The sequence below is a fragment of the Pelodiscus sinensis genome, chromosome 5, assembly GCF_049634645.1.
Source record: "Pelodiscus sinensis isolate JC-2024 chromosome 5, ASM4963464v1, whole genome shotgun sequence".
Classification (NCBI taxonomy): Eukaryota; Metazoa; Chordata; order Testudines; family Trionychidae; genus Pelodiscus; species Pelodiscus sinensis.
In genome coordinates, this window is record NC_134715.1 from 54,931,055 (window position 1) to 54,943,808 (window position 12,754).

Sequence of the window (12,754 nt, forward strand, 5' to 3'; positions counted from 1 at the left end):
CAGGAGTAACAATAATCCCATTGTCAAAAGACCCTAAGAGCAGGATTTATTTTATCTGTTCCGTTCAGTTCATTAGCTTAAACTCTGTATCTTATTATAGGGCTCCTGAGAAGACTGCCTTATTACAAAGCGAAGGTTGGGCATTTTACAGTCAGTGCTCATACTATAGATGCCAGTTGCTAGAAGATCCAGAGTACTGTGTGTTTAAAGCTAATAGAATGTGTCAGGTATTTTCTTGACCCAAATTTCCCTGCTTACCAGACTGGAAGATGTTGTAATATAAGCCACTGATAGTGGCAGAACACAAAGGCTACATTCTGCTATCCAAAGGTGCATCTTGCCATCATGCTCTGTTTCGAAACAGATGGACTAATTTTTACTTAGCTTCATTCTTTTCTGTTCAGTTTTTATAAACGAGACTGGATATGGTGAAGCGATCCTCACAAGGAAAGTCTCCACATTCTCTCATGTTGATGCAGAACCACCTACAGTTTAAAAATGACCAACAACTGGGTTTGTGATTTCTTTCTACTTCTTCTTGGTTATGTATAAAGCCCACTTGAAAATCTGGGCTTGGCTTCTTTTGTTTCTTTTTTTTCTGCTGCTTGTTTATAACTTCAGCTCTTGTCCATGGCAAACCATGGGCCAGAGCAGACAAACAACCGCATACAAAGGAATCCAATGCATCAGGGAAGGGCAGACAAATAACCAGTGGCAAATTCCTAAAGTGCGACCAGGAACAGCTAACAGGAGAGTTTGGAGAGGGAATTCACCAGGTAAAAGAGGAGTAAAAACGGGACCCTTGTGGTAAGTGGCTGTCTGGAGTGTGTGTTTGTGTGTGGGGGAGTTATTTGCAGTGTGCTGAGCTTGTGTTTGTCTGTTTGGTTTGTTTGTTTGCTTTGTTTGTTTAAAGGAGCTTCTAAAAGGTTTGAAATCTAGAAGCCTCTGTTAATTGGCTGAGCCTCAGTCAGGGGGAGGGGCTACCAGAGCTATATAAGCCTGTGACTCAGCGACCAGGGAGAGCGCGACCAGGAACAGCTAACAGGAGAGTTTGGAGAGGGAGTTGTGGGAGTTTAGAGGGCACGAGTGACTTCTGACCTTCTTTAAAACATAACTCTTAAAATAATCTATACTCCAGAGGTTTAAAAAGAATCCCAGTTTATACTTAAACTTATTCATTAGAAAAATGGAGACAGAAGCCCAGCAGCAGAGTGCGGGCTATCCTGTTTATTGTGTCGAGTGTAACATGTATGATTACCTGCCCTGTGGGCGGGTGGCGTATGTGTGCACCCGTTGGAAGGAGCTCCTGGCTCTCAGAGACTGAGTTCGGGCTTTGGAGGCCAGGGTGGCTGAACTGGAGGAGCTAAAGGAGGTAGAGAGCTATGTTGATGAGACTTTCCGGGACACTGTAGTACTGTCCCACCTCCAGTCTGAGAGCCCCAGTGCTCTTAAGGAGGATGAGAGTCAAGGGAACAGATTATTCAATGGGAGCAGAGGGAAACCATCCCGTAGTTGGGACCCTCCTCCCAGAGGATGTTGCGGTATCCTCTTGCACTGAGGATACCTCTGAGGGGGAGGGAACGCCAGTTAGGAAGAGGCAGGTGTTAGTAGTGGGTGATTCGATCGTTAGAAACATAGATAGTTGGGTTTGTGATGACCGGGAGAACCGTATGGTCACTTGCCTGCCTGGTGCGAAGGTTGCGGATCTTTCGAGGCATCTAGACAGACTTATGTGTAGTGCTGGGGAGGAGCCGGTGGTTGTGGTACATGTAGGTACCAATGACATAGGGAAGGGTAAGAGAGATGTCCTGGAGGCCAAATTTAGGCTGCTAGGAAAGAGACTGAAATCCAGGACCTCTATGGTGGCATTCTCAGAAATGCTTCCAGTTCCACGCTCAGGGCCAGGTAGGCAGGCGGAGCTTCAGAGTCTCAATGCGTGGATGAGACGATGGTGTAGGGAAGATGGGTTTAGATTTATTAGGAACTGGGGGTCACTTTTGGGAGAGGGGGAGCCTATACAGGAAGGATGGGCTCCACCTAAACCAGGGTGGAACCAGACTGCTGGCACTAATCATTAAAAAGGCCGTAGAGCAGTTTTTAAACTAAGAGATGGGGGAAAGCCGATTGGTGCGGAGATGCACGTAAATCGGAGGGAGATTTCTCTTAGAGGAGAATCCATTGATAGAGATTCTCTAAGCTGTAGTCAGAAAGAGAGGAGGGGAGAGGGCAAACCATGGGCCAGAGCAGACAAACAACCGCATACAAAGGAATCCAATGCATCAGGGAAGGGCAGACAAATAACCAGTGGCAAATTTCTAAAGTGCTTGTACACAAATGCTAGGAGTCTGACTAATAAGATGGGTGAACTAGAGTACCTCGTATTAAATGAGAAGATTGACATAATAGGCATCACTGAAACCTGGTGGAATGAGAAAAATCTGTGGGACACAATCATACCGGGATATAAAATATATAGAAAGGATAGAGCAGGCCGGGTGGGTGGCGGAGTGGCACTGTATGTGAAAGATAATGTAGAATCAAATGAAATAAAAATAGTAAGTGAATCAACATGTTCAACAGAATCGTTATAGATAGTAATTCCATGCTCCAATAATAAGAAATTAGCAGTAGAGATATATTACCGACCACCTGACCAGGACAGTGATACTGACATTGAAATGCTGAGGGAGATTAGAGAGGCTACCAAAATAAAGAACTCTATAATAATGGGGGATTTTAATTACCCCCATATTGACTGGATACGTGTCACCTCAGGAAGAGAAGGGGAGATAAAATATCTCAATGGCTTAAATGACTGCTTCTTGGAGCAGCTAGTGCAGGAACCTACAAGGGGAGAGGCAATTCTCGATTTAGTCCTGAGTGGAGTGCAGGATCAGGTCCAGGATATAACCGTTACCGGACCGCTTGGGAATAGTGACCATAATATAATAACATTCAACATTCCTGTGGTGGGAAGAACACCTCAGCAGTCCAGCACCCTGGCATTTAATTTCAAAAAGGGGAATTACACAAAAATGAGGAAGTTAGTTAAACAGAAATTAAAAGGCACAGTGACTAGAGCCAAATCCCTGAAAGCTGCATGGAAACTTTTTAAAGACACCATAATAGAGGCCCAACTTAAATGTATATCCCAAATTAAAAAACATAGTAAGAGACCTAAAAAAGAGTCACCGTGGCTTAACCACCATGTAAAAATTAGTCGAAATAATAGTAAAGACTAAAATTGTGAAGCATGTAGAAGAACATAATTTACTGGACAAAAGTCAACATGGTTTCTGTAAAGGGAAATCCTGTTTTACTAATCTGTTAGAGTTCTTTGAAGGGGTTAACAAACATGCGGACAAGGGGGATCCAGTAGATACAGTATACTTGGATTTTCAGAAAGCCTTTGACAAGGTCCCTCACCAAAGGCTCTTGTGTAAATTACATGGCCATGGGATAAGAGGGAAGGTCCTTTCTTGGATTGAGAACTGGTTAAAAGACAAGAAACAAAGGGTAGGAATAAATGGTAAATTTTCAGAGTGGAGAGGGGTAACTAGTGGTGTACCCCAAGGGTCAGTCCTGGGACCAATCCTTTTCAACTTATTCATAAATGATCTGGAGAAAGGGGTAAGCAGTGAGGTAGTAAAGTTTGCAGATAATACCAAACTGTTTAGGATAGTCAAGACAGAAGCAGACTGTGAAGAACTTCAAAAAGATCTCCCAAAACTGAGTGACTGGGCAACAAAATGGCAAATGAAGTTTAATGTCGATAAGTGTAAAGTAATGCACATCGGGAAAAATAACCCCAACTATACGTACAGTATGATGGGGGCTAATTTGGCTACAACATATCAGGAAAGAGATCTTGGAGTTATCGTGGACAGTTCTCTGAGAACTTCCACACAGTGTGCAGCGGCGGTCAAAAAGGCAAATAGGATGCTAGGAATTATTAAGAAAGGGATAGAAAATAAGACCCAGAATATCTTACTGCCCCTGTATAAAACTATGGTACGCCCACATCTTGAATACTGTGTACAGATGTGGTCTCCTCACCTCAAAAAAGATATTTTGGCCTTGGAAAGGGTTCAGAAAAGGGCAACTAAAATGATTAGGGGTTTGGAACGGGTCCCATATGAGGAGAGGTTAAAGCGACTGGGACTTTTCAGTTTAGAAAAGAGAGACTGAGGGGGGATATGATAGAGGTCTATAAAATCATGAGTGGTGTAAAGAGGGCCGATAAAGAAAAGTTATTTATTAGTTCTCTAAATAGAAGAACTAGAGGACACCAAATGAAATTAATGGGTAGCAGGTTTAAAACTAATAAAAGAAAGTTCTTCTTCACACTGCGTGTAGTCAACCTGTGGAACTCCTTGCCAGAGGAGGCTGTGAAGGCTAGGACTATAACAGAGTTTAAAGAGAAGCTAGATAATTTCATGGAGGTTCGGTCCATAAAAGGCTATTAGCCAGGGGATAAAATGGTGTCCTTGGCCTCTGTTTGTCAGAGGCTGGAGAGAGATGGCAGGAGACAAATCGCTTGATCACTGTCTTCGGTCCACCCTCTCTGGGGCACCTGGTGCTGGCCATTGTCGGTAGACAGGATACTGGGCTAGATGGACCTTTGGTCTGACCCAGTACGGCCGTTTTTATGTTCTTATGTCAACTTAGGCTGTGTCTACATTGGCAAAATTTTGCACAAAATCTTGCCGCCTGTCTACAATGGCCGTGAGTATTTGCGCAAGAACACTGACATTGTAATGTACGAAATCAGTGCTTCTTGCGCAAATACTCTGACGCTCCCACTCAGGAATAAGCCCTCTTGCGCAAGTGTTCTTGCACAAGAGGCCAGTGTAGACAGGCAGCCAAGACATTTTGCACAAATGCAGTCTAAATGGAAAAAAGCCCTAGTGGCCGCTTAGACACTCCATACCTGCAGGCAGCTCCTAGACTTCCTGGTAACCTGAGACCCTTTAAAGGCAGACGCAGCCTGCAGAGGCCACAAGGCAGAAGACTTTCTGCTGCCTCTGCTGAGAGCTGTGCCACGCGGCTCCTGCCGTTCCCAAAAGCCCCCAGAGCAGGATGGCAGCTCCAGGGGGGGAACAGCCACCCGCACCCCCAGCGCAGGAGGCCCCAAGGGGCAGAAAACGGAGGGCCCCATCCTGATCCCTGGGGGAGCTGGAGGCCCTACTGGACCTCTGGGAGGAAGAGAAGGCCCTCCACGACACCCGCTCCTGTCGCCACAATGCAGATATCTTCAACCGCACGGCCCAGGCGCTCTCCCACCAGGGACATCCAGCAAGTCCGGGCTAAGGTGAAAGCTGCGCCTGGGCTATGTCTGGGCCAGAAGCCGACACCTGCCCCCACTACCAGCAGCTCCACCACACCCTGGGCCAGGCACCACCCCAGGGACAGTCCGTCCCTGTGGACACCTGCAGGCACCCCCTGTCACCAGGGCCAGCGAGGCGGGGGAGGAAGAAGAGACTGCCAGCGGGTCGGAGGACGAGGCCAGCACCGCGACCCTCCACGCAGAGGCCCCCTCCGGCAGCCCTGATGTCTCCCATACGTCCTCAGAGGCTGGGGAAGGATCCAACAGTGAGTGTTGCACTTTGCACTCACAAGGGCGGGGGGGGGAGGGAGCCAGGAGCCCAGAGGGGGGAAAGGGGAAAACGCGTCACTCAGGCTGCGTGAGCTGCACGCTGTGTAGAATTAGCAGTATGCAGCATGTGCAACCACATGCAGCCTGGTGACCAAGCGGGATGTGGCCGTGGCAGGCAGCTGCAGGGCATGCCTGGGACCGTGCTGCTCACACACATCCAGCGGGACCAGGGGGAAGGGTGGATGCCGGCTGGAACCAGCCAGGGCCCAAGGCCAGAGCCCACACCACCGCAAGGGTGCAGCACACAAAACGGCACACTGTCCCATGCCTGGCTGTGAGGCACAGCCAGCTGCTCCTGGGAAAACCGCAGCATCACAGCCCGTGAGCGTGGCCCCCACTGAGCCCCTCGCCTGCTCCCGGTGCCTTGGCTGGCCCTGAAGGAAGTCCCTACTACAGCCACACATGTCCCTGTGCTACGTGTGTGAGGGCTAGCAGGAGGGGGAAGTGCTCGGGCTGGCCCTAGGGCCACCTGAGTTTTGCTGCAAGGATGGTACACTCCCCAGTCACTCTCCTGGTTCCGTCCAGGAAACATCCCATGTGATGGGGATCTGAGAGCTCAGACCACATCTACCAAATGTGTTCCCAGGCACTGTGTGAGGATTCATCTCACTCCCTTGCAAACACCATTGATTAACCCAAAGCCTCACAGCCTCCACTGGCAGGGAATTCCACAGGTTAACACAACACAAGCGCCCTCCCACCCCCTAAGAGGCCAGTACACAGACCGGTGGTTACAATACATGGAGGAGGACCCTACTCCAGGGGCGGTCCTGTATGCAAACATACAACACGGGGCGGAAAGGGGGTAACCGAGTGGGCCCAAGCCACACTGCTATGTGCAGGCCATGGGATGTGGGGACAGTGGCCAGGCTGCCTGACTGACCCATCCTTTCTTCTGTTCCCTGCAGCGGGACCAAGCAGAAGCGGGGGACCCTCCAGCCCTGCGGCAGCGGCAGCACCCCCAGCCGCCCAACCACCAAGGCGATGGGTCTGGCAGAGGGACCAGCTCCTTAGGCATCACATGCAGGCCACTGAACGGGTGGAAGCAGTCATCACACGCCGGGTGGAGGCGGACCTGCAGTGGCGCCAGGAGGCCTGGGGCCCCTTCCAGGCCCAGTGTGCGCGCATGGTGGATGCCATATCCACCCTCACTGCGCACATTGGCCATGCCATTCATTATGGCATGGCCTTTGCCCCATGCACCCGCCATCCCTCCCATAGCAATGCCTCCTGCTCCCGCAATGACCTCTCCTGCTCCTGCCCTTCCTGCCCCCGCAATGGCCGCTCCTGCCCCTGCCCCTCCTCCTCCTACCCCTCCTGCTCCTACCCCTACCTCTCCTGCAATGGCCCCTCCTGCTCCTGCCCGTCCCAATGTGGCCTCACCCCCATGTGCAGGTCCACCCCCGCAGAAGCAGTGACAGGGGCCACCCCTCCCAGCAGTAGCTCCCCCCTCCCAGTTAAGACCCTCCTCCCTCTCCCATCCTACATCTCCCCTCTCCCCATTGTAAATAAAAAGTTCCAACTTTGTGTTAAAAAAAAAAAACTGTGTTGCTGTTTATTGGGAGGTAAGGGGAGGGAGGGAGATGTAAAGGAAGACAGAGGCGACCCAACTGTGGGGCCTGGGAGAACATGTCTGTCAGGGTCTCTGGATGCGCATCCCATCGTGGTGCACCTGGCAGATGGCAGCTGTGTGGGGCTGTTCGTAGGCCTGGCCCTCGCCTGCCATCCATGCCGGGAGGAAGGCCTCCCTCCTCCACTCCACGAGATTGTGGAGCACACAGCACGCTGCCACTACCTCCGGGACATTCCGCTCACCCATCTCCAGACAGGTGAGCAAACAACGGAACTGGGCTTTCAGATGCTCAAAGGTGCACTCCACTTGGTTGCGGGCCTGGTTGAGGTGGTCGTTGAATCGGGCCCGGTTGTGGTCCGGCCGCCTCGTGTAGGGCCGCATTAGCCAGGGCAGCAGGGGGTAGGCCGCATCCCCCACAACACATGTGGGCATGGGCACATCCCCAACAGGAAATTCCTGCTGGGGGAAGTAAGTGCCCGCCTCCAGCCTGCCAAACAGGCCGGAGTTGCGTAGGATGCGGGCTTCATGTGCCCTGCTGGACCAGCCCGCATAAATGTCCAGGAAGCAGCCATGGTGGTCCATGAGGGCCTGGAGTACAATTGAGAAGTACCCCTTTCTGTTTATAAAATGGGCCGCTCGATGCTCCTGGGCATGGACGGGGATGTGGGTTGCATCCAGGACTCCCGCAGTTGGGGAACCTGAGGGCAGTGAAGCCGGCCAACGTAGCCTCCACATCGCGCAGGCGGATGACTCTTGGGAGCAAGACGTCATTGATGGCATGAACGACCTGCAGAAGGGTTCAGAGAAACACAGGGGAACATAAAGCAGGGTGAGTGTGCGCTCCCTTGGGCCCCCCCCCACCCTCGTGATGCCCTCTGTCCTCACACACACACATGCACCAGGGCCCCCTCACCCCACAGGCACCCCCCCTCCAGCAGGCCTGTGCAAGGGAGGGATGGCCCAAACCCCTGGGTGACCCAGTCTGGAGTCTTGCCTGCCCCTGGGCACTCTCCCCCCCTCCCACGCCCCCTGGGACTTACCTGCATGACGACGGCACCGACAGTTGATCTGCCCACCCCGAACTGGTGTGCCACCGATCGGTAGCTATCTAGGGTGGCCAGCTTCCATAGTGCGATGGCGACCCTCTTGTCCATCGGGATGGGTGCCTGCAGCCGGGTGGTGGCTCTCTGGAGCGCAGGGGCGAGCCAGGCACATAGCTCCAGGAACGTCCGTTTTCGCATGCGAAAGTTCTGGAGCCATTGCTAGTCGTCCCATTGCCCCAGAACCAGCCAGTCCCACCAGTCGGTACTGGTATCCAGTCTCCACAATAGCCTCTCCACGCTGGGGTGGGGATGGCACAGGGACGCCATGGCCTCCCTGGTGAGGGAGTCCAGAGCAACCTGCACCTCGAGGTCCTGAACGAGGACTGCAGCAGCTGTAAGCACTCCAAAATGGCCGGAAGGGGCCAGAGCAGGCACATGGCCACCTCCTAGCTCCATGGCACAAGAAAGAAGCTGAGCTACAAAAATCAGCCAAAGGCACTAAAGGCACAAGGCAGTGGTGTCCAAAAAGGCAGAGGGCAACCACAAATGGAACTGCTAAGGCTGTCAGTTCCTGCAAGAGGTCCTATAGCATGCAGCAGGAGAGAAATGGCTGTCCGAGGAGATCCCTTTAAGCATGTGTCTCAAAGGAGCTCGAGCCCCCGGAAAGGGCTGCTGCCCTTTTGCCCTCTTCACAATGGTTCCGGGCTTCTGCTTTTGCGCAAAAGCGGCCCACCAATGTAGGCGCCCTTTTGCGCAAAAGTGCATCGTTCTAACAATGAGTTCTGGACCAGTATAAACGCTCTCTTGCACAAATACTTTTAACGCAAAAACTCTTGCATTACAAGTATTTGCGCAAAATCATGCCAGTGTAGACGTAGCCCTAATGTTTTTATAAAGAAGACTATTGATCATTGCAGAACTAGGAGTGTAGAGACAACCAAGGTAACTATTTAAGCATTTATACATCTTCAATATCACTACAGTATACAAGGTCCAGATCTACAAAGGTACATAGGCGCTTAAACCCCAGACTAAGGTACCTAAGTCCCAGTTTTAAGCTTCACGGCAATCCACCAAACCCTGTTCCATTGCCGCCTAACCTTAGGTGCACTTGGTTTCTAAGGGTACGTCTAGACTACATGCCTCTGTCGCCAGAGGCATGTAGATTAGGCTAACAGGTATAGGAAAATGAAGCGGCGATTTAAATAATCGCGGCTTCATTTAAATTTACAAAGCTGCCGCGCTGAGCCGATCAGCTGTTTGTCGGCTCAGCGCGGTAGTCTGGACGCGCGGGTGTCGACATCAAAGGCATTTGTCGACCACCCAGGTAAACCTCATCCCAGGAGGCATACCTGGGTGGTCGACAAATGCCTTTGATGTCGACACCCGCGCGTCCAGACTACCGCGCTGAGCCGACACACAGCTGATTGGCTCAGCGTGGCATCCATGTAAATTTAAATGAAGTGGCGATTATTTAAATCGCCGCTTCATTTTCTTATACCTGGTAGCCTAATCTACATGCCTCTGGCGACAGAGGCATGTAGTCTAGACGTACCCTAAGTAAAGTTATCTAGGCACCTATGCTGCTGCCTCAGGGTATGCTCAGTGCTGCCTCAATATTAGGCATCCAAATGCCTAACTCCTACTGGACCCAGCACTATCCATGAATCCAGGGAAGACTTTCCTGGAGGGTGCAGTACGGGAGGCGTGCTTAGAGGCTGCCCACCAGATAAAGTCCCATTCAAAAATCAGCTACCACCAGCACCCACTTTACAGCTTTTAGCCTAATGGTTAGAGCATTAATCTGGGATGTGGGAGACCCAAGTATAATTCCTCCCTCTGCTTAAGGGAAAGATAGGATTTGAATGAGAATCTCCTGCCTCTCAAGGGAATGCTCTAACCTCGGAGATATGGGATATTCTGTGAGGCTCCCTCGACCTCCTCTGTTGCAGGTGTTTAATTAATTAATTAATTAATTAAATTTAATAGTAATTGGAGAAAAGGGACTGGATCCTAGGTCTCCCTCCTCTCACATGGGTGCCTTCACCACCAGATTAAAGAGAGAGTCTCAGTGTCACTCCCTGTCTGTCCAAGAGACTCCTTAAGCATCTAAACACCTAACTTACTTTATGGAGCCAGTGCCCCACAAATATGACTGGTTTTACCCTCACAACACCTAGGCAAGCAAGGTAAATAAGCAATATGCTTATTTCACAGATGTGGAACTGAGGCACAGAGATAACTTGCCCAAAGACAAATAGGATGTTTCTAGCAGAGATGGAAATTGAACCCAGATCTCTTGAGTCCTAGCTATGCATTAACCATAATATCTTTCTTTCAAGGGCATCAAATGAGGGGGGAAATGGAATTCTGTATTTTATGTTCTGAAGAAAAAAGTCTCAAAAGACTGAACATGCACTTTGGAGCAAAAAAAAAAAAAAGTATTATAGTTTCAACAGCTGTACATACTGATCTATCTCTTGTCGACATACTTCGTCCACTATAATTCTGTGGACCTGCAAGGACATCTCCAATAAAAACTGGGAATATAAGATTTGATATTTCCAAATTTTCTTTGGTAAAACACAAGCAAGACAAAGTATTCAAGTCTTTTTTATTCAAAAAGAGCAAAGTGAAAGCAAATCCATCGTTTTCCCCTTTACAGGCCACTTTTATGTTCAACACCATACAGAACAAATAAATGGAGGGAAAAGCATATTAAACCAATTGTAAAGTTAGAACTGTGAGTTAGTTAAAATAAAAATAAGATCCTTGAACTCTGCTGTCTGCTGTTAAGAAGGAAAAAACAGACTCTCAACTCATTTCAATATTCCTACTTCACTATGTCAAATGCAGTGAAGTGCAGCTCACTTCCAAAGACAGTTTATTCCAAATACAAAGCAATCCACAGAATCCAAACCTACTAAATGTGCCTTTGTCAGGTGCAGTAAATTCGTTCAAGATCCTCTCAAAGATTATAAGGTTTGAAAAGCAAATGTGATATTTATAGTAGCAAAAACAAACAAAAAAGCCAGATGCTATGAGGTTTATACTGTAGTAATGTGTTTGTTACACATTCATTTTAGAAGAGGGGCTATTATCAGATTGGTTTGCTTTTACCCTAACAGACAATTAGTGCTAATGCTAGGAATTGAGAAAATACAGGCACAGCAGCTCCAGCTCCCAATTCAATTACAAAAGCCCACTGGAATCGTGAAGCCAAGCAAGGATTCAACAATCAGGGCAATCATATCCAATCAGTGAGCACCAGGGTACAGCTATCTATTCATCAGGGCATAGCGCAGCATTCTGTTAGTTTGGGCAGACCACAGATTGAAAACATAAAAAGCCATCTCTTTGCTACCCCAAACCCCACTCCAGACTCATCCTTCTTTATAGCTATAGAGGGACCAAGCATAATGCATACTTACAGGCAGATCTGCATAGAAATAGTGTTTTCTGTCAAACAAGGACTTCTTGTTGATGCTGCAGTTCAGTGCGAGGCCTGTCATCACTGCTGCTTCTACACATCTCCTGTTGAGAACCTAAAGACACATGACATACAATTTCACTCAGATATTCACTATGTAACAAATGCTTCTCCCACACACTGCTTTACTCCGAGCGTATATTCAATGTTGCTTGCCTTCAGCAGGCATTATCTCTGTTGTCTTGCATGGGTAGCTCACATTCATCATCCTTCTGGCAGCAGCTACAAATTTGCAAAGTTGTATATGGAAAATAAAACCCAGCCAGTTGTTTTTGTTGAATGCTGCATGAGAAGCCATGCAGTGTTTTGGACTGCTTCTTTTGCAAACAATCAGTATTTTTGCCATTCCCCAACCTTCAAAGGATGTTTCTACTAAGCAAAGAAAAGCCCACAAGCTGGCCTGTGCTAGCTGACTTGGGCCCCTGGAGCTCAGGCAGTTTCACGGCTATATAGACTTCTGGACTCAGGCTGGAGTCTGGACATATAGGGTGCAAGGGCCTCAGAGGTCAAGCTCCAGTCCAAGCCTAGAAGTCTACACAGCAACAAAACAGCTCTGCAGCCTGAGCATTGTGAGCACAGGCCAGTCTGGCCGGGGGGGTTGGTTTGCTGTGTAGACATGCCCAAAGAGTTAGAGGCAAATCTGAGCAATTGATGACAGAGGTATTTGCCAAATGATTTTTGATCTTTCATAATGGGTGCAACACAGGGGATTTGAGTCAGAGACCAAGGTTCTGTTTCAGCAAAGCACTTAAATATGCTTAATCTCACTGACTTCAATAAGATTTATAAGTGGATTTAAGTGCTTTGCTGCACAGAAATGAATTTACACACATGTATAGATACTTGCTGAATCAAGAGCAGCAGGCTCTAGTCAATTGAACATAACAGCTTATTACACAGATATCAGGATACAACAGGTGAGATAGAGTGGGGAATGTACTACACATGTGAATTTTCATATAATTCTTTCAGTTTCCTCCATGCAGACCTCA

At 49.0% G+C, this 12,754-nt stretch overlaps 1 protein-coding gene across 1 annotated transcript in view; it reads right to left on the reverse strand.

Annotated features, from left to right (window-relative positions):
* The window catches only part of GATB (glutamyl-tRNA amidotransferase subunit B), a 72,901-nt gene that overhangs the window by 34,425 nt on the left and 25,722 nt on the right, over nucleotides 1–12,754 (reverse strand). The window contains exon 3 of the mRNA XM_006111591.4: nucleotides 11,704–11,817. Within this exon, the coding sequence (XP_006111653.2) occupies nucleotides 11,704–11,817 (114 nt within the window). The remainder of the gene's footprint in view (nucleotides 1–11,703; nucleotides 11,818–12,754) is intronic.